Source organism: Zootoca vivipara, chromosome 2, assembly GCF_963506605.1.
Source record: "Zootoca vivipara chromosome 2, rZooViv1.1, whole genome shotgun sequence".
Classification (NCBI taxonomy): domain Eukaryota; kingdom Metazoa; phylum Chordata; class Lepidosauria; order Squamata; family Lacertidae; genus Zootoca; species Zootoca vivipara.
The window spans coordinates 50,626,108-50,646,668 of NC_083277.1; the positions used below are offsets into that span (position 1 = coordinate 50,626,108).

Consider the following 20,561-nt stretch of genomic DNA (forward strand, 5'->3'; position numbering starts at 1 on the left):
AGCAGTACGTCTAATGAAGTGAAAAATACGGTAAATTTTACACAGCTTGGTTCGTAAGTCTTTAATTTGTTGCTGTGAATTTGATTCGTCCAGGCTGCTGAGAATCTAGTCCAAAAATGTTGCTCCATTTGTAAATAAATAAATAAATTCCCTTTCAGTTCAGTTTTCAGAATGCAATCTGTATTTTTAATGGTTCATTTAGAAGCCAGACCTCCGCTTTGCTGTCAGGTGGATTGCCAGCACCATTGTAGAGGAAAATCTCTCTCTGGTCTTGTTTCAAGGAGATGCCCGTTCTTTCCTATAACAGGGCAGCAGCATTCCTAGACCTGTAGCTTTTACAGCATAAACCTGCATTTGTGACATATCTCCACTTGGGTTGATATTATTCTTGTTTGTTTTACTAGCTTTATGTTAAATTTTCTTAAGTGAGATTACACAAGCATAAAATTAGAGCTACTACTTCCAAACTTAACTTTCCTTCAGTAGGTAGGTCTGAATATGTGTAAATCAGTGTTTCTCAACCAGTGTGCCTCCAGATGTTTTGGGACTACAACTCCCATCATCCCTAGCTAGCAAGACCAGTGGTCAGGAATGATGGGAGCTGTAGTCCCAAAACATCTGGAGGCACACTGGTTGAGAAACACTGGTGTAAATAATTACCTGAAATTATCCACAATATTGATTCCAGCCTTGCAAATCATCAAATGATGCTTGAAATTATCACGTGACAAAGTATTTCTACCTTTGACCTCATATACAGCCCTCAAAGCAACTCACAGACATAACTGCCATATTTTTCTCGTAATACCTTCAGTGCTTTTCCATTATTCTCCCCCAAAACCCACACAATCCCATTTTGCAGGGCACTGACCTACTCCTCTCCACCAATCCTTATTTTCTTCTCTCTCCATAATATCTCAGAATACTTCTCTCAGTCACCTTCATTGTCCCCCTCGCCCAACAATCCCCATTTTTTCCAGTCAAAGACAACCCCCACATTCCCCTTATTAACCACCCACCAACATTTATCTCTCATATTACCTCTTATTCTACCCCTATGATTACCATCTATCTCTTCCCTTTCCCAATTTTCTATGTTGAAGAGCCTACATATACCCCCCATTAACTCTCTCCATGATTATTCTCAAGGCACCCAAACACAACAATCTTTACTTTCTTTTCCAGTGCCCTTGATTCTCTTCTGTCAAGAGACTTGTCCATTTTGCCTTCTGTTCAGTACAATACATGGTTCCTTGTTTACATTGCTATAGTATGCTAAAATTAACATGCCTTGAAGGTGAAGAATTGTACTGTGCAATACATTGCTTTTTTTAGTTACCAGTAGTGTAACTTGCGGCATTGAAAAAAAAAAGCCATGTGAGCCCTTAAGATGCTTGTGCAGTGAAATGATGAAAACGTCCACGGAGTTTTTTCTGTCATGGCACATGAAAGATAAGGTCTCTCTCTCTTTAATTTACCTTCTGTTTTGGTAGTCTTTTGGCCTTAATGAAGGTGAGAGATGGGAAGCAGCTCAATCTATGCAGTGTTGTTAAATTAATTTCCCATATGTGTAAGTGGTTAACATCCTGTGTAAGTGAAAAAGCCAAAAACAACCTGAATGCCTGGTATACATACATCTTCTGTTAAGCTACATTGCTGTCCCATGAATTTTTGAATGTGCATGTCGCAATGTTATATACTTTCGTATGACTGACAAAACGTTTTGCATTTGCTTGTAATAATAACCACTTAATGATTCTAAATGCTCAGTTGGTTTCCTCCTGAAGAATATGCCAAAAGGCTAAAAACTAATCTGTTCTGAATACGGTATCTGGCACTGTAACAATGTTCATTTTTGCAAGGTACTAATTGTAGTGCTGTATGGCAGTACCGAAGGTGCATATATGTGGGTAGTGCATGTAGTTATTATTTTGATCATTTTGCATGTCATTGATGCATGTTTGAAATTTGTTGTGTCCTTCAAGGCATGCTAGGTGGCTATCCACCAGGGCTGCCAACTTTACAGGGCCCAGTTGATGGCATTATTAGCATGGGCAGCATGCCGCCACTTCACCCTGGGGTGCCTCCACCCCACCAACTTCCACCAGGCATGCCAGGCATCCCACCACCGGGTAAGAATGACCTCATTCACTCATTATCTCGCCTCTCTGTACTCACCCCATTTAACCAATTGCCGTGGGAAATGTTTGCAGCTTGTGCATTTGTAGCTTAACTGCTTGACTTCTGTTGAATGCTCCAGATATGTCTAGCTCTCTAGATGTGCAAGGTGCATTGAGAAATATACGAAGTATATTTGCCAAACCTCCTGGCATGTCTGATACATGTTGGCAGAGCAACAAATGTGACTGATCCAGCAGCAAAGGAGTTGACCATGGAAATACCCTTGTATTTTTAGCATGAGGTGTTTTTTTTTTTAAAAAGTGCCAAATAGATCTGGCTTGAACGGACACATAGAGTATTGAAGACACATAATTCCTAGTCCTTGTGAAACTGCTGAAGGTGATGTTGTTTGTTGAACTGGACATTTTCACTCCCAGGCATGGATCCTAAACCAGTATACTGTTAGTTTTTTATTTAGTTATGCACCATTAGTTCAAATATACACGTCCTGATTTCAAACAACTTCATTTAACAGCAAATCATTTAAAAAAATGAAACCTATAGCCTGATTTTTAAGCAAACCAAACTGAAGCTTCAGCAAAGGGGAATATGGGTGTCTGGAGAGGTTGAAATGTGGGTACAGGCTTGTTCTTTAACATACAGTTCATCCAAGTTTGATAAATACTTAAATGTTCTCTTGTGATGTGGATCAATATTTATCCAGAACCATGAATGAAACATTAACTAAGAGAAACGGGTATATTGTTTCCAATTATTAAACTTCTATTTATAGGGAGGCAGGGGCTGTTATGGAACCCTTGTTCATTGCCCCTTCTCCTTTTTGCTGCTAATTTTTCTTTCACTTTTACACGGTACATCATACTCCTTTTCTGCATGCAGTGGATAAGCTCAGCTGTTAATCTGTGGGCAAAAACTAATGTGATTTGCCTGCTTTATTTCAAAGTATGTATTTCACAGTAGTGTTCCCCTAAAATCTGTGAACATGAATAATTGCCTTTAAGATCCCTTTTTTCTTCAAGCCTGCTAGGGTATACAGTTAACATCCAGCAATCAAGAATTTGAGGATTTGCAGTGAGAAATGAACTATAGCTTTGGAAGACAGATGTGTGCCATAGTTTCTTTATGGCTCATTGTGCTGTTGAATTTTGAACAGCCATAAAGTGCTTGTGGATGTTCACTATCATTGCCAGGTTTCTCCATTTTAAAAAGACCATGTCTCCTTAGCTGCAGAAACAGTGTTACTATGATTATCATTGATGTATTAATCGCCTTCTAAGCAAACATCTCAAGGCTATTTGCACGTAAAAGATTTTTAAAAACAGTTAGAAGCGCAAAATGAGATACATTTAAAAGCAATACTAAAACCCCAACAAAGTAGATACTTGCGATAAAGACCCATTTATTCAACAAGGAAAGCCTGTCATTGTTGGATAGAAATGACTGCATATCTGATCAAAATTCCAACTTGTATCCTTATAATCCCCAGGAAGGCTAGTGCTGAATAAATTGTAAACATGAAGAAACAGCCACTGTACAACTTCACGAGTTCATTTGTAGCAGCAGTCTTTGTAAGGTTATTCTCAGAGCCTATAGAAGAGATTATTACTAGATGAAACAATTTTGGATGGAAGCCCCCAAAACACCGCAAACTGTCAGTCAACACACGTTACTACTTCTAATAACAATACTTAGGGAATAATATTTTAATACCTGTAATACTCCTTTTTCTTTATCTTTTACATTTTGAAATACAGGTGTTATAGGTCAAAGTGTTTCCTCCATGGTAGGAGCCCCCGCAGCAGGAAGTCCTTTTGGACAGCAGGTAAGTGATTTAGACAGGCATAGGAAAAATCCTATAAATCATACTCTCAAAGGGTTTTTTTTTAAATAAATTGACCTCCCATGACCTAGGGAGTTTATGGTTCCTCTTATTTTCTGATATTGCTTCCTTACTACATCTGGCATGTGATTTAATGATGTAGGAATTAAGAGGATATAAACTATCCCCTCAAATATGAAGAGCTAAGTAAGGCAACAGGTGCTGGTGAGAGAGAACCTGTGGAAGGACAGCATCCTTCTCCAGCCCTCCAAATATTTTGGACTACAACCAATGGAAAGGGATTTTAGGGTGTTTTTGTTCAAAGTGTATGGAAGACACCACATTGAGGAAAGCTGCTCCAAACAATTCCTTGTTCTTTTTTTCATGACTATTGCTTTTTTGCCCTGCTTTCTTCCTTTTGCTCTCAATACCATTCCCTGTGGGGACGCGGGTGGTGCTGTGGTCTAAACCACAGAGCCTAGGGCTTGCCGATCAGAAGGTCGGCGGTTCGAATCCCTGTGACGGGGTGAGCTCCTGTTGTTTGGTCCCAGCTCCTGCCAACCTAGCAGTTCGAAAGCACGTCAAAGTGCAAGTACATAAATAGGTACCGCTCCGGCGGGAAGGTAAACTGCATTTCCATGCGCTGCTCTGGTTCGCCAGAACCGGCTTAGTCATGCTGGCCCCATGACCCGGAAGCTGTCTGTGGAGAAACGCTGGCTCCCTTGGCCTATAGAGCGAGATGAGCACGCAACCTCAGAGTCATCTGCAACTGGACCTAACTGTCAGGGGTACCTTTACCTTTACCATTCCCTGTAATCTTCGCCAAAAATAAATAAGATTACAGATAGCCAAACAGTTAAAAAGTATCTGAAGAAGTGTGCATGCACACGAAAGCTCATACCTATGACAAACTTGGTTGGTCTCTAAGGTGCTACTGGAAGGATTTTTATTTTGAGTTAAAAATGTGACATGTATGAATGTGTTGTGCATGGAAGTGAAAGCAATTTGTTTTGTGGAGATTTCAGACTACAGGTATCTTGATATAAACCATGTGGAACATGTTTTGTTTAGATTTATTTTTTGGCATGGGCACATTTCTCGCCACACCTGAAGGTAACCGTTATTCCCTTAAGGATGTTTCAGATGCTTTTGCTGTTATACCCTTTCCTATTCTTCTCGTTCACTGAACCGTCTATAGAAACACAGTGTTCGCCACTTACCTTTGGTTCAATGAGATACAGTTGTCAGGCTATTTTTGACCTTTTAAAAGTATTGTTCTTTACTATTCTAGATGGGTATCCTTGGTCCACCGGGTCAACAGGCACCACCCCCCTACCCTGGACAAAATCCAGCAGCCCAGCAAGTCATGCAGCAGCCAACAACTCCAATGTTTGTCTCCCCTCCACCAAAGACGCAAAGGCTTCTTCATTCTGAGGCTTATCTGAAATACATTGAGGGTCTAAGTGCTGATTCGAGTAGTATTAGCAAGTGGGACCAGACCCTTTCAGGTAAGTCTACTTGCAGTAAACACAGAGACCCTAGGAAAAATGTTTTTGAGGCTGGCCTTTTAATTCTACCATTACTGTACAGTACTATACTGTATGAGCGGCTTGCCCAGTGTGGCGGAGCTGTAGCTGCCATTTACTGGGAGGAGGAATGAGGTGGCTATAAGATTGGGTTACACAAGTGGGGGTGCTGGATTGTCTTTGCTGGTGTGCCTGTGCAGCCCCGACCTGTGCTTGTGCCTCCCCATCCCTTAAAGTGGAAGTAGCATATCTGTGTATAAAGCCCTTTATCCATCCTTCCCAACCATTGGTCATGTTGACTGATATCGCCACCTCTCCTTTCTCCAGCTTTTAAAACAGCTGAAATGAGAATGTTTTATGCATTCAGGAATCTGGACTCCTCCATGAGAAGGGAGTTCTATAATTGTGGAGCGTCCATTGAAAGCCTGTTTCAGCAAATACTGTATAGTAAGTCCACAGGGAGGAGGAGGAAGACAGCTCCTTCACCTCTGTTGGTAGTCACTAATGCAGATAAGTTATTCACAATGCCTTTTAGCAATCTGTTGAAATCACTAAGGAAGTTCGTTATTACCCTGCACAAGGGCTTCTGCTTATAAAATGGAGCTTCTCCCCACACGCTCCCTGAAATTAACTTGCAGCAGGGCAGAAGAACCCCAGAATATTGCAGGGGGGGCAATGTTGAAATCAGTGCAATGTTGAATTCCACCCATTGCTTTTTACCCCTTTGTATGAATATTTGAATTAAATTTGTTCCGGGGGTCCATCTGCAACCCAAAAAGTCAGGAGGCAAAGGCGCTGCTTGCTTCTGTGCACGCCTGCTTGCCATGTTCGTAACCCAAAAGATACGTATCCAGAGCGGTACGTAACTAGAGGGTCCACTGTATTGGTTTTTATTTCAGTTTATGGATTTATCTGAAACTTCATGTAGTTGGCTTTAAGTGATTATTTAAAAAACTCTGCATGTGTGCATGTTTTTTTAGCAGAAAGTTTCAATCAGCTAGCTCTGTGAAATCCTTTTGATTTCTGTGATTTCGTGTTCATAATTGAGTGTGTTCTCCCACTGAAGTCCATGATGTGGATTTTACTTAGGAACTTTATTCCATTCATATTGACAAGCTGTACAGAAATGTAACTGCATGTCCTTTTCCTGCTTCAGCACGAAGACGTGATATCCATCTCTCAAAAGAACAGGAGAGCCGTCTTCCTACACACTGGTTGAAAAGCAAAGGGGCCCACACCACAATGGCAGATGCCTTGTGGCGCCTTCGAGACTTGATGCTGAGAGATACTCTTAATATCCGTCAAGCATACAACATAGAAAATGTTTAATCCTCTTTCGATACCAACATATAAAATTTTTGTGGAACAATAGCTGTTTTAGTTATTGGTGGGGGAGGACATACTGGTTTTATTGCATCTTACTGTACATTGCAAGATTGTTTTTTTATATAAGGACACTTTTAATAAGCATATTTCACTTTTTGTTATATTATGTTGACTTTTTAAAAAAATATACAGACTTGTGCATATGGTTCTTTAACTTGGAAGATGATCTCACACTTCTTATAAATGCAAAATAAGGTTACATCATTTGGCCTTACACAGAGGTTCTCATGCCTTTTTTTTTAAGCAGCAAGAGTGTGTAGCGAAGAGAAATGTGAAGTTAATCCCAGTTTGCATCTTGGCAGCATGAGCATCCATGTGCTTGTGTAGTAGTGACTTTTGGCAGATACATCACAAGAACTTTAAAGCCTTCCTTTAAATAAAGCTACTAGGGTAGGGAGAAGATGGAATCAACTTGGTAAATGTAAGACCTTTTTTATTTGTTCCCAGAACTTGATAAAAGGAAATAAGCAAAACTGTATCTTTTGATTAGACCACCTTTTGTTGGCACACACAAGTTCAAAGTGGGGCTTGTATTGATGAGTCTGCTTTAAGAGATCTGCAGACATGAAGGCTTGCATGTGATGCCAATAGACATTGGCCTGATGAGAGTGTGCTACCTAATTTATTTCTCCAGGATGAGACCTGTGCTCATCATCACCAGCACCACCTCCTTGGTGAAATACTTGAGTAAGCTTAAGTATAAAGAGGGAGGGATTTCTACTTTGCTGTCCTAATATGAAGGATGCATAATATCTTTGAATTCTCAGATCAGAACATTTATACATGTGTATTTTTAAAGGTGCAAAGCTTTAGTTTCCAAGACCTTCACTTAGAAATCAGAATTGGGTGTTTTGTTTCCTGTAGTTTAAGGTTCCCACTGCAAATTTAATGCAGTTTATAACTGTGATATTGGAAGGTAAGTAACAGAGCATGCAGAAGGAGCATATGTATTTTAACAACTTAAAATAAGTGCTCTATTCAGGACTTGGTATTTTGACACTTTTTTATTTAAAGGTTGCTCTGATGAAAGCATTGCAGTTCTACTGTTGATAATTTTTATATGCATAGTCCTAGCTGTACAGCACTGCTTATAAGCCCAACACAGCAGATCATCATATGTAGGAATTCGTGTCCTGAACCTGCATAAATTTTAGAAAGTTGATCTAATATTTGTTACCAGAGTTATAGGACAATACAGCATTTGTCTTTACTAGTAACAGCAATTACAAAGCAGAGAGCTCCTTAAGGCATGTAAAAAGTCCTAGGTGAAACCAGTTGGAGTTGTTAGTTGTGTAGTTCTCTGTTTTGTGGCCTGAGGGCCAGACTACCAATGGCATTAATTGCATAGCCTGCTTTTCACTGCACACTTTTTCTTCCATAAAACAGAGGGGGGGCAGGGGTTGCGAATTCAAGACAGCTTCCTCTCCAATGCAAATTGTAGTCATGTGCCCCTCAAATGAAATGTAGAACCCTGTCCCCGCTACTAGTCATTTTTCAGAGAAGTTTGCACATAAACTCTGATAAACATCATGTGTAATAGTATAGCCCTGATACTAGGATTTTCTAGTTCAACAGCCTTCCTTTGGGAAATATATGATTTACACACAAAAAAATGTTTGGGTGACATCCTTCATAGAACAAGGGGGCATCCACTTGTACAAAGAGGAGCATCTCCTTCATGTGCACCCCCAAAATATGCTCCAGAGGGTTGGGGGACTGGAGGGGAAGGAGGGAGCCCTGTTGCGAAGATGGGCTGCCACAATTAGATCTCCCTCTTCATCTTTAAAGTTAGATTTATAAGTTTAGAAAAAACAGCTTTGAATGTTGACGCGTAATGGAATGCTTATCAAGCATGGATTCAAAGAAATAATTCAGGAGGCCACCACCTGACAAAGCTTGCACAAATATCAGTTAGGAGGCACGTTAGAAGTCATGTTTTATTACAAAGTTGATTTTAACAAATAATTGTTGCCATGTTGGCTTCAGAGAATGAGTGGTTCATCAGGATAAGTAACTCTCTTATTGGACCAACTTTAGTTCACCCAATGAAAATTACATTCCATTACCTGTTTTAACTCACATCCAGAAAAATGTATATTTAGTTGATGTTTCTGGATCTGTTTCAGTGACACAATGCATAATGATGATGACAGCAAGTAGCCTGTGAAAAATATACTATTAAAGTTTCGGTTCTTCAGATGAGATACTAATGCAAAATACAGCATTAATATTACAGAGATTTTTGTATCCTTAGCATTCTATCATATGTGGCACACATATCTTAGTATATGGCCTTTGCAATTTTTAAAAACCTCACAGATCTGTGCATGCACCCAGGAGTTTTCCTTAGGCGACTTAGCAGAAGCTGCCAATGGCAAATCAGCTCAGCACTGAGGAGCTACTGAGGCAAGTGCATGGGTGCTCTTCTGGATCGTGGCCAGTGTGTTTGAAATTACCTCTCACATTTCAGTTTCAATGTCAAAAGGAGGCAGCAAGTCCTAGATCTTTAGTACTTGGAAACACCATAGACTTTTACTAATACAATCACTTTTTGTTTTAGGTATTGCAAAAACTACACCAAAGAACCTGGAATTTATTTATTTTTATTTATTTAAAAAATAAACAGGATGAGACACCCTTTGAATGCTGTATAATTCAGGAGGATCAGTGTTGAATAATATGCAGCATTGTCTTTCCCAGACATTTAAGAAGAGGGCAGCTTCACTATTTCTAATAACCCAGGAGTAAACAATTAGAACTGTAAATGAGGCCTTTGCCTTTTCTATGGCAGTGCAGAGCACTCCTCCTAGACCATTAGGCTGGCCCTAATTATTTTAAATTTAATTTATTCCAAAATCATGTCTCTGTTTACTTGGGGGCATTTCAGTAACATGTAGAATTAATGTTTGATGGCTACAATCCAGTATTGCACAACCAGCTAACTAAACTTTTCTAACTATAAATTGTTGAGAAGGAGAGCAAACCATGTCTTTTTTTGACCATTTGAACCCATTATTTTTTTGCTACAGCCATGCACTGTATTAGAATAAAAGGACATTGAATATTCAGATAAGAGTATGGGAAATGGTTGGCTTGAGTGGAAAAAACATGTTTCAGTGAACCAGTTTGGAAGTGATCAGCAGTTCCATCTCCTATTTCATATTCCCCACTCTTCCCTTAGAGCAAATGTGTTTATGTAATAATTCAAGTTGATGTTTTATAATATACTTTTCAGCATATATGCTTTTTGGACCTGGTTAATCCATGCCTCATTTTTTTACTCCTGGTTGTATACTCCATTGAGTAAAGTGATAACTAGTCAATGTGCATGTACTATCAGTTTGTCTGAGGCTTTTTAATTTGAATAAAAATAGCTTGCAGTTTGGATTAGCCAGGTTTGATGTCTTATTCTTAGTTTTCCTGGAAATCTAGATGTGTCCTTTAAAGAAACCACGGGGATAAGCAAGCTATACATACTGTCACAGTTCCCCCAAAAAGCAATACTAGGCTAATATGAAACAATCTGAACTGTCCTAATACAGAGCTCTGTCATTCATCAAATCAATACACAAATCCACTGAATCTCAGGTGTATGATAGTGGTCACACATTTTGCCTGTCTGGAAAATCACTGACTTGACTTAACGTTTAATTCCTACGTACATGTAAGGCTTATATAGTATGTGACCTATAGAAGGAATGTTAAATGTCCTTAATTTCATTAGATCTACTTGCACCATAATCAATACCAGCAAAGTGCACTCTACATCTCAAAACATTTTTATTTATTTTTTACAAATTACAGTATAGAGCACATCTGGTATCATAGAGCTATATAAGCAACAGGAACATTTTCCAGTGTTCTCCCCATTTTGAGCAGTGTAACTCCTCTGAAGCTGAATGATATGCACCTGTGTGTTCATGCATTAGGACTTTGATGTGAGTAGTGCATAAGTTTATACAGGCTTGATGTCTATTTCTTGGGGCATATTGTGGTTAACTTAGGTTAATTACCCCCCAAAGTAATTTGTACTAAATATCAAAGACTATACAGTACAATTTCAACCCCTTAAAGCAGGTGTGGCAAATGTGCAGGCTGCGCCCAGTTCCAAGAGACACCGGGGGGGGGCATGGACACTGACACAGAAATAATAATAATAATAATAAAGCCACTTCTATACTTGGCCATGACATGCAGCCCACTGAAGACTGACCCTGGATCAATGTGGTCATTGGCTCAAGAAACATTAGCCAACCCTGCAAAGGCTAATAATAGATGAACCACTCACTGCTTCCCTTGATTCAGCAGCTGCTTAGAGCAACTGGAACAGGCTGAAAAGAGGGAAATGTGCTAAAGTTTTCCAGAGCAAAGCTTCCAGAATTCTCTGCGGCCATGCCAGAGGAAAATGAGAGAAGCATGCATGGACAAGGCTCACGATTGCTTGCTACATCTGAACCAGCCAGTGTCATGCCAAACATGTTCCCTAAATTTAAAAGAGAAGCAGTACTACAAGCTGTGTTTCGTGGAAGGGTTTATAAAAACAGATGATTAATCAATAAACCAATGATGAAATGTTTTAAATGTACAATTAATTACAGCTTCTGAAATAGAATATAAGTATTGTAACCGATCTTTACTGTTCAGTTCCTGGGTAGCTGTGATTACAATAAGACAGCTACAGCATCTTCTTCCAGCAAACTGAGTAGCAAAAACTTCATGGGACTCGAAACAGTCATTGTTCAGTCTGAACACTTGTAATTTTCTTAATTTAAATGTGAATGGCAAGTAGGATTTAGAAGTTCAGATTTCATCTAAATTATTCAGGGTCAAAGTCATCTTCCTTCCAAATTCTGCTCATGCTGTCTCTCAGACCTTTTTCTACGGTAAACGTCATCTGTAAAATATTTATTACTCAAAATACTGTTGGGAAAGCATCCTTTAAATGCATCTTACATTTATTACATCACTTCGTTAGACAGCTATCCCCCCCTCAAATGTAAATCAACTGAATGGGCTGATTCATGCCAAACCAGATCAAAGCACCAAATAACGTATTTTGAAGAATATACCATGGCAGTGAGTGAATGATTTATAGAAGCAAAGGTTGTTAGAACAAGGATGGTGAATGTGATCTGACCAAAGCACTGGATCTAACACTGACCCACCAGTAGGCCCTTTTTAATAGGCGAATGGGACCATCCACCTATCAATCACCTTATATATCCCGTATATTCCGGCATATAAGACGACTGGGCGTATAAGACGACCCCCAACTTTTCCAGTTAAAATATAGAGTTTGGGATATACTCACTGTATAAGAAATACGACCCAGCGTATAAGACGACCCCTGACTTTTGAGAAGATTTTCCTGGGTTAAAAAGTAGTCTTATAAGCAGGAATATACTGTATTTGGTGAATCAAAGTTTAAGCTGTGGCAGAAGTGTTAGGCTTATCTCAGATCTTAATACTTTTCGTCCCACAGCACTAAGACTGGAGATAAGCCTCTCCTACTGCCTTTCACTATCAAGCAGCAAGTAGAAGCACATCTCCTAGTGCAGTAGGACAAGAGAACCAAGAGAAGAGACAAGCCTCTGCTTGTTCTTTGATGGTAAAAGACGGTAGAGTCTTATTTATCTCTGATCTTGTGCTGTAATTCCACAGCGCTATGATCAGAGAACGGCTGCCTGCTCTGGCAGTTTACTGTCAAAGAGCAGGCAGAGGCTTATCTGATCTTAGCACTAACCTTCAAAGACTAGAAATAAGAGATCCCTCATCTCTAAGGTTAGATCAAAGATAACAGATCCAGCCATGTTCCAACTCAGAATACTAGAAATTATATAACCAGGCATCATAAAACAGGTGAATATGGTTTACCCAAAATAGCCTCATGAGAGAAACTAGCCAGGCTACTGCTGGCCTACGTCTGCTACCTATTTCATGAGATGATACTGCTGGTACTTACCTGTGAAGGATTGCTTTTCATGCATGTAAGATGACAGCCAATGGTTGACAGCAGAAATCAATGTTCAAATCAGAGTCTTCTGGCACTCTAAGGCATCCATTGCCAGTTTAATTATTACAAGCCCAGCAAAGTGCAATAAGCCAACGGCAGAACATTGACAGAAAAAAGTATAAGACGTAACACTCGCTGCCAAAAGAACTGAGAAGCATGAAGATACGGAACAAAAATTAAAGAACAAGTAGTTCTTTAATTAAAAAACAAGCAGTCCCCATAGCCAACAAGGGTGAGTCCCTGATGTCATCTTACATGCACAAAAAAGAATGTATCACAGGTTAAGTATCAATAGACTGCTTAAAGAGACTGCAGACCAAATCGTATTCAGCGTAGGGAAACTGGTGTGAGGAATAAACAAGAGGGTCCTCTCTTAATTGATTTTTAACTTCTTCATCAGACTATAGAAGAAGGTAGATTTAGAGAGAGGCAGGCAAAGATGGCTGAGGGGAGGGGAGGGCAGGTGGCTTTGGGGGTGGGAGAGAAGGAAGGAGACGAAGAACTTCAGGTTGGCAAAGTATGGAAAAAGTCAGGAAAAAAACAATTGCCAGAAGCACAGAAGGAACAACAAGGGTCCCTCAAATAGCCACACACCAAGAACAGACAAAAAATGAAGGAAAGACTGTCCTGAACAAACAATTTGAGGCAGGGAGTGAAGTGACAACTGAGGCAGAAAAATAAAACTGACTATGAATGCCTCAGAGCACAGTTCTTCAACTGGTCCAAGCCTGATCCAAGGTGGGTCACAACAGGAGCACTATTATCACCATGGAAGTATGTGGTAAAAGATTAAGAAATGGGTTCCCAAATACATGTTTGGATTAAAACTGGGTCCTGGATCTGAAAAGGTTGAAGATAGCTGCCTTAGCATGCCAAAATTATCTTTGATTTGAGCAGTGATTCCCACTGTCAACTACCTGGGGAGCTCTTCCCACCCCCCATCCCACCTAACTTCATCTACACGCACAAGAAAATTATTAGATTGTTTGACCAGGGCCGTATTGCTTAAGGCTATTTGAATTAGCTTCAGTCTGTCTCACCATTTGATAGGGAGAATGATGCATGAGAAAGAACCACCTGGGTGTAGTACCAACACTCAACAAAGCTGGTAAAACCATTTTGAAAAAAACAGACTTCCTTGTTGGCTGTGACTGAGGACCATTCATTCACAGACAACAATATACTACCACTGCCTTAAATTTCTAGAGCAGGCACCCCCAAACTTCGGCCCTCCAGATGTTTTGGACTACAATTCCGATCTTCCCCAACCACTAGTCCTGTTAGCTAGGGATCATGGGAGTTGTAGGCCAAAACATCTGGAGGGCCGCAGTTTGGGGATGCCTGTTCTAGAGGCTCATCCCTCCTCAAAAATCTATTTAAATATGGATTCCCCAGGTTCATCTCTAACTTTTCCAAGGAAGAGGGGAAGATCACTGAGCATATGACTAAACCATCAACTTCTTAAATGACCAGTCTAGGTATTGAACTGGGCATAGCATTGAAATTGCACTTTGTGAAATATGTCACTTATCTTGGAAGAGCAACAAGGGCAATTGCATCCCATTAGAGAGTTCTGAGACCTTTGAAACCATTAGCCATAAAGTCTTAAGTTACCCATATTGTAGTTACCTGTTTGAGATCATATTGGGCTATTTCTCCATTTAATAAAAGCTGAACATAAAGCAAAGCAAATCTTCAGGTATGATTATTCAGGCAATCATGAACATATTTTAGAGGTAGTAATGGGTTACACAAACTGGGAAATATCTGTTAAGTCTAGGCTTTTAATAATGACTGTAGATATATCTGCTTAGAGAAAAATACTAGATAACTTTATGAAAATACTTACAAAAAGTCTCTTTTCCAATTCGGACTCTGATCATAAACCATTCCATACCACCTCCAAGGATAAAAAAGAAAGGGAGAAACCTATATATTCCAAAGCGTTGCTTTCCAGGCACCATGTTCAAGAGTAGTTTTATTTTATGTCTGACAAGCATTTTACATAGGAACTTATAATCCTTGCAAGGGAGTGGTTGATCCTAGAAAATGTAAGAAATTGATAAGATTGATTAATCAACCTATATGAAATAGCTAATGAAACCAACTGGGTTTCATATCTTTCTTGTACACAACTTGACCCTGTGTAATAAACATTCAAAACACAAATGGCAAATAAAGAGCTATGCAGACTGATCTATGCAAGCTTTCTCATCAGTAAATTCCACTTAATTGGCAATTATTCCTAGGGCAGTGCATATGAATGTTTTCTTGAATTTATATGCATTCTATCATTTTCACATTCATTTATAGATTGACTCATATGACTCGCTATGACAATATTTTAATCCGCACAAGCTTTTCAGCTTCCAGATGAAATGATCCCCTCTCTCCTCCCCCATGCACTAATATGAGGGTTCTCCTGAATTACTCACCAAAAAACCCTGGAAACCACTTTTTCTGACAGCAGAACATCATTATGCTTCTGTTAAACATTTATTTAGCACTAGCCGTCAGGTATATTTTAGTCTGAAATACAAGGACCCCTAACAATGATTAACATAATAAATATAGCACACTGACCTTGCAACTTTCTATTTGTGTTTCTATGTCTGGGATGCAACCTAGTCAGGTTCACGTTAACAAGTGAGGAATAAAGACACCACTGCAATATCAAATTATTTCTGCAGCATTCAGTTTATAAACAGAATCTTCAGCATCTAACACACACAAGGAAAAGAGAAATACTGAGAAGTAAAAACAAAAGCCAAGCTTAGACATGAAACTTGCAAAAGTTCATTAAAGTTAACAGATTCTGTGTCAATATTTAGCTCCATTTGTTTTACTGAATAATGAAAAAAAACCACCCAATACTCTTTGACTTGTAAATAAATGCCAGTTTTCTTGTTTATCGCTTTGCTAACATGTAAGAAGTTTTGCATTACAGTATTCATTCTTATTCAAGGGGAGCTCAGTGAAAAAACTTTGGAAAGCCACTGCCAGTTTTACTTTCAATGGGACTTATTTCAGAGTAAATATGCACAGGACCAGGAGGGCAATTAATTAAATCTGATTAAAACTTTCAGTCCTATATTTTACATTTGCCATTTTCTCCAGGTGTCCCTAAGTACAGTATATTTGGAACATTACCTATTTTCTTGTACCTGCCCCTTGTAAATCACTGCCCCTATTGGCTGTTGGAACAGGCTACCCATCCCTGTTTTATAATACAGTACATTGTATATTTGAGGTACCTGCAGAATTTTATAGTGTGTATCAGTCAATAGGCCCAGTAGACCCTTCACGAAACTTGATGATCACTACTTCAGCCTACTATTTACAGCTGCTTTCTCTTTGCATGTAAGACAAATAGCTACATATTCTCAACAAACATGCAACTAAATGCTTTTTTATCAGGTGGCCCTGTTCCTGGAGGAAAAAAGGGCTAAATTAATACCTTAGTCATGACTCATTTTAGTCTTGTTTTCAGTTAGTCTGTTAACCCATCTAGTCCTTCATCCTGGACAGGATTGAAGCAGGGCCTAACCACCGCAGCATTTCCTCCTTTTGTAATTCCCAGTAACTAGTATTCAGAGGCTCTCAATTTCCAATAAGTATCATTGCAAGCAGCCTTACCCTCCATGAATTTTGTCGAAACCCAGGGCCAGCTCACGCATGAGACAAGGCGAGGCGACTGCCTTAGGTGGCAGGATCCATAGGGGCAGCAGACCCCCTTGTTATCTTTATGCCCCACCCTTTCCTGATGTAGCTCTTCACCCACACCTTCCCTGGTGGGGAGGAAGGGGACCGCCATTCAGTAGTTTGCCTCAGGTGGCAAAATGTCTTGGGCCCAAGCCCCTTTTGAAGCCGCCCACTGTTTCATCTTGCAGTACAAAACTCTTCCACAGCTTAACTATTAAGCTTCCTTGGGTGATCCTTAGTTTCCGCACTATGAGAACGGGCGGGTGACTTTATCCGCAAGGTGCATCATTTTATTCCACCTCTTAGCCCTATGTTCCACCACCACCCCCCGCGTCTTTTATTTGCCACTCTATTGACACTTTCCAGTCTCTCGTGGGCCCGATTTTGGAGCGTTTATTGCAGCTCCTGCACCCCCACCCACCCCTCGCAGGTTCAACGGTCATAACGGCAAATATCCCCACTCTGCGTTTTCGAATTCACCCAATCACTGAGCCGCCCAGAGGACTTTCTGCCGCGCGCGCGGACAGGCGCAGCAGCCCCTCACCTTGGAGCCTAAAGAGGAGACCTGCGCGAGGCGGCGGACTTACCTCTTGCGGGCAAGAGACGACGGAAGAGGAAACTTCGCTCCGCCTCCTCCAAACGCGTTAAGGGAAATAGCCGGATCCCATTGGCTCGCTGCGCTAGAGGGCGTGGCTTGTGGAACAGATGGGGGAATAGGCGGGAGGAGATGGGTTTGGGTTTTTTTTTGCTCTCGCTGAGGCTCTCTCGAGGGCTAATGGCAGGTCCGGGAGCGCAAGGGAGGAAGGTGGCAGCCAGCTCCTAGCGATATTAAAGGCACGCTGGGTTCAGTGGGAGTACTTCCGAGTAAGGGGCACAGGATTTCAAATCGCCGCTATAAGCTTCCAGGTGTCCCCTTGTTGCTTTTCTCTAAACTACAAAACAAGAAGGTCTAGTGTTGCAGAGAATGCTCGTGGGGGCAGGGACAAGACTCCTGTTGAAGATACAGGATCCAGAAAAAAGCCGAGTGTTGTAGATGTTGGCTCTATTAGCGCTGCGTTGTGCAACTTGGATCCATATACGACTGGTTGTTACTTCCCTTCAAAACAATTCCAATGCGTCATTTCCTGACATTGTAACTACGGTATTAGTCTGCGTTGCGGGGGGAAAGAACTGTCATGTGGCATCTTAAAGGGCAACATTTATTATGGCATATTTATTAATAATAATTTATTAACCGCCGAAGAGCACAGGGCGGCTCACAGCATAAGCTTTCGTGAACTAGGTTCCATTTTATGAGATGCATGCACAAACACGTATGGGGTGGTATTGTAAAACAGCATCCCAAGCATAGCTGCCAAGTTTTCCCTTTTCTCGCGAGGAAGCCTATTCAGCATAAGGGAAAATCCCTTTTAAAAAGTGATAACTTGGCAGCTATGATCCCAAGTTGTTTAGGGGCTTTAAAGACGAGCACCCAGCACCTCGAGAGTAAATAGGCAGCCAACGTAACTTTTTCAGAATCGGTTTAATACGATTTCGTCCAGCTCTGCCGGGTAAAATTCTAGCAGTTGCATCAGCACTCATTAAAGCTTTCCGCTTGCCTTCAAAGGCAGCCCCCCGAACAGCCCATTATAGTACTGTAATCCGTTCAGATACACTTGTAGTTTGCCAAACAGTCACAGCTGGAAAAAAGCCGTCCGTGCCACTGGGAGCACCTGGGCCTGTGATGACAATGCTGGATCCAAGAACACACCCCGCGGCAAGAACCGCTGCCCAACACAATCGTCGAGCGCGCAGTCTTTTGGAAAACATCGCCGTACTGAATGATTTAAATGCCCTCCAGCGGGGCGGGCGAAAGGGCTCACGGGTGTGGTAGTCCTTGGCTCCTGGAATACTCGGAGGGAGGCTTCGTGGAAAAGATTCGCTCAGCCTACAAATCCCAAGTCGCCACGCAGCGCCTGGGTTCGGAGACCCCGCCGTCTGCTCCTCCTCGCAAGGGGGTCTTCTCCTGATGGGGCGCCAGGGATTGGTCAGCTTGGCTGCGCTTCCATTGGCTGGCTGCTTGGCTCTTGCGCGGCGGCGGCTGGAGAAGTTGCGTCGCGCGGCCGGTAGGCAGAGCAGGGGACTGCGAGGGGCTGAGGTGGCCCTTTCGTGCTTCTCTGAGGTTATGCCCTTTTAACCCCCCCACGGAAGAGGCGTCCTGCCGCCCCGGAGAGGCTCTATGGCTGCCGCGGGACTCAAGGCTGCGGGCGGCAGCGTGTGGAAGAGCGGTGGAGTCGGTCTGCAGCTGGTGGCCGCTGCCGCTTCCACTCACAGTTGCGCCTCTAAAGGCAGCGGAGACGGGCGCGCTGGCTGCAGCCAGCCGAGGGCCCACCAGCACCAGTCGGCGGGACACGCGCCGCCGCCGCCCTCCTTGAACAGCAAAGTCAAGAGAGCCGGGGACTCCAGCCATGCAGCCACTGCCCCCTTGGGCAGCCCCGTCGAAGGGGTCGACACCAAGTCCTTTCTCTGGGCCAGGTACCACGAGATGAAAAAGCTGGTTTACGGTAACCAAAATATTATTATTACTATTATTATTATTAGCCTTCCCACGCGGGGTGGGAGATTTGAGCGTGTGCCTGATGCATTTGTGGAAGTGGAACCTGATGGTGATGAATTGCAATGCTTCCTCCCCCAGTTGCCCACTGAAGATCGTTAGCCCTGTTGGGGGCCATCAGATTAAGCAGTCCGGAGCCTGGCTTTACAGTACAGTATAAGAAAAGGAGTGCAGTACTGTAGCTGTGTTCTAATTTCGCCAGGGAGCTGTGTGGCCAGTATCCCATCTGATTGCTTTTGTTGGTTTGTCCAACATGTTTCATCAGATACTAATTTGTAACTGCAGAGAGCAAGCAGGACTTTCTAGATCCGCAGCCCTCCAAAGTTAGAATGGCTTCAAATACTGCCGGTATTTTGTGAATAGTGCATAAACCAAGTTGGACCATATGGGACACATATTAGTATATAGCTGAGTTCCTTCAATCGCTTAGATATCAGCATCTATACTGTATTCTTGAAATAGATAGATTAGATTAGATTATTATTAAATTCTCATCGGCCTACTTTAGTGCCTTTCATATCCATATGATGTACTGTTAACGTCTACATCAGAAACCAGTTTATATTTCTGGTATGCGCAAAGTGAGTAAATGTCCCCTTGGCAAAGTCATAATCAGTAGTTTACCATTGCCAAGTATGTTAAACGCTAGTGGAAGAAACTAGCTGGGACAACAGTTTCAAGATAACAGATGTAAAAAATACTGGATTCATTAACTCTAAAACCCAGTGATATGGGATGGGAAATTTTACATTGCTATATTTTTCCATAGAAAATCTGCAGTCTAAAAATGCATGTTCATAAAAATAAACAACAACATAATGAGTTGATACAATATCAGTCATGCTGGGCAGTTTCAAATTTGTAATTAATGGACTATCACCATCTATTAAATAATGGGCATGCAGCTAAAAGCAGTATGTTAAGATTTTTTCATTGCCTTCATTCCCCCCCATAAAATATTGAGTTGTCATGAATTAAAATATTTTAATGTTCTAATTTGAGAAATCCAAGTAAGCTCTTGAGTTTATTTGTATATTTGATACTGGTTGCACCCTGCAGCATAATTGTATCTCTGTCACCTGGCAATAACCTAGTACTGTTCTCTGGAACCTACCCCACAGGTTGGAAGAGAATGAAATACAGTACAGTGCCTTCAACTTTCACCCCATGGTCATCAGCTGAAAGTTGTTGAGGGATCAAGCAAAAGTAACAGGGCTGGCAATTCCCTGCACCCCCATCGTTCTGCCCGGACACTGAGGTCCAGTACCGAGGGCCTTCGGGCAGTTCCCTCGTTGCGAGAAGCCAAGTTGCAGGGAACCAGGCAGAGGGCCTTCTTGGTGGTAGCGCCCGCCCTGTGGAACGCCCTCCCATCAGATGTCA

The 20,561-nt window shown here is 41.5% G+C and overlaps 3 protein-coding genes across 15 annotated transcripts in view; 2 read left to right on the forward strand and 1 right to left on the reverse strand.

Moving 5' to 3' along the window:
• The window catches only part of PBRM1 (polybromo 1), a 65,357-nt gene extending 53,590 nt beyond the window's left edge, over window positions 1-11,767 (forward strand). For 5 of the 9 annotated variants that reach the window (XM_035106138.2, XM_060271502.1, XM_060271499.1 and 2 more), the window contains 4 exons: window positions 1,986-2,132; window positions 3,897-3,964; window positions 5,253-5,469; window positions 6,644-11,767. In XM_035106138.2, the coding sequence (XP_034962029.1) occupies window positions 1,986-2,132; window positions 3,897-3,964; window positions 5,253-5,469; window positions 6,644-6,816 (605 nt within the window). In that variant the 3' untranslated portion in view covers window positions 6,817-11,767. The remainder of the gene's footprint in view (window positions 1-1,985; window positions 2,133-3,896; window positions 3,965-5,252; window positions 5,470-6,643) is intronic. The other 4 variants (XM_060271500.1, XM_060271504.1, XM_060271501.1 and 1 more) reach the window with 1 other exon arrangement.
• Window positions 9,906-17,250, reverse strand: LOC118080637 (ubiquinol-cytochrome-c reductase complex assembly factor 5). Of its 5 annotated transcripts, none has more exons than XM_035106160.2 (4): window positions 17,176-17,250; window positions 15,470-15,606; window positions 14,736-14,928; window positions 9,906-11,767 (listed from the first exon to the last, which is right to left on the reverse strand). In XM_035106160.2, exons 3-4 carry the CDS (start codon window positions 14,884-14,886, stop codon window positions 11,706-11,708), a joined length of 213 nt encoding a protein of 70 aa, XP_034962051.1. In that variant the 5' UTR covers window positions 14,887-14,928; window positions 15,470-15,606; window positions 17,176-17,250; the 3' UTR covers window positions 9,906-11,705. The 5 variants fall into 5 exon arrangements, with proteins under 5 accessions (XP_034962051.1, XP_034962052.1, XP_060127492.1 ...); XM_035106161.2 differs by having other exon boundaries at window positions 17,133-17,181; XM_060271509.1 differs by lacking the exon at window positions 17,176-17,250 and adding an exon at window positions 16,141-16,495.
• An 817-nt stretch (window positions 17,251-18,067) lies between these two features.
• NT5DC2 (5'-nucleotidase domain containing 2) overlaps window positions 18,068-20,561 on the forward strand; it is a 33,960-nt gene continuing 31,466 nt past the window's right edge. Inside the window, exon 1 of the mRNA XM_035106133.2 lies at window positions 18,068-19,131. Coding sequence (XP_034962024.1) covers window positions 18,807-19,131 — 325 coding nt within the window. The 5' untranslated portion in view covers window positions 18,068-18,806. The remainder of the gene's footprint in view (window positions 19,132-20,561) is intronic.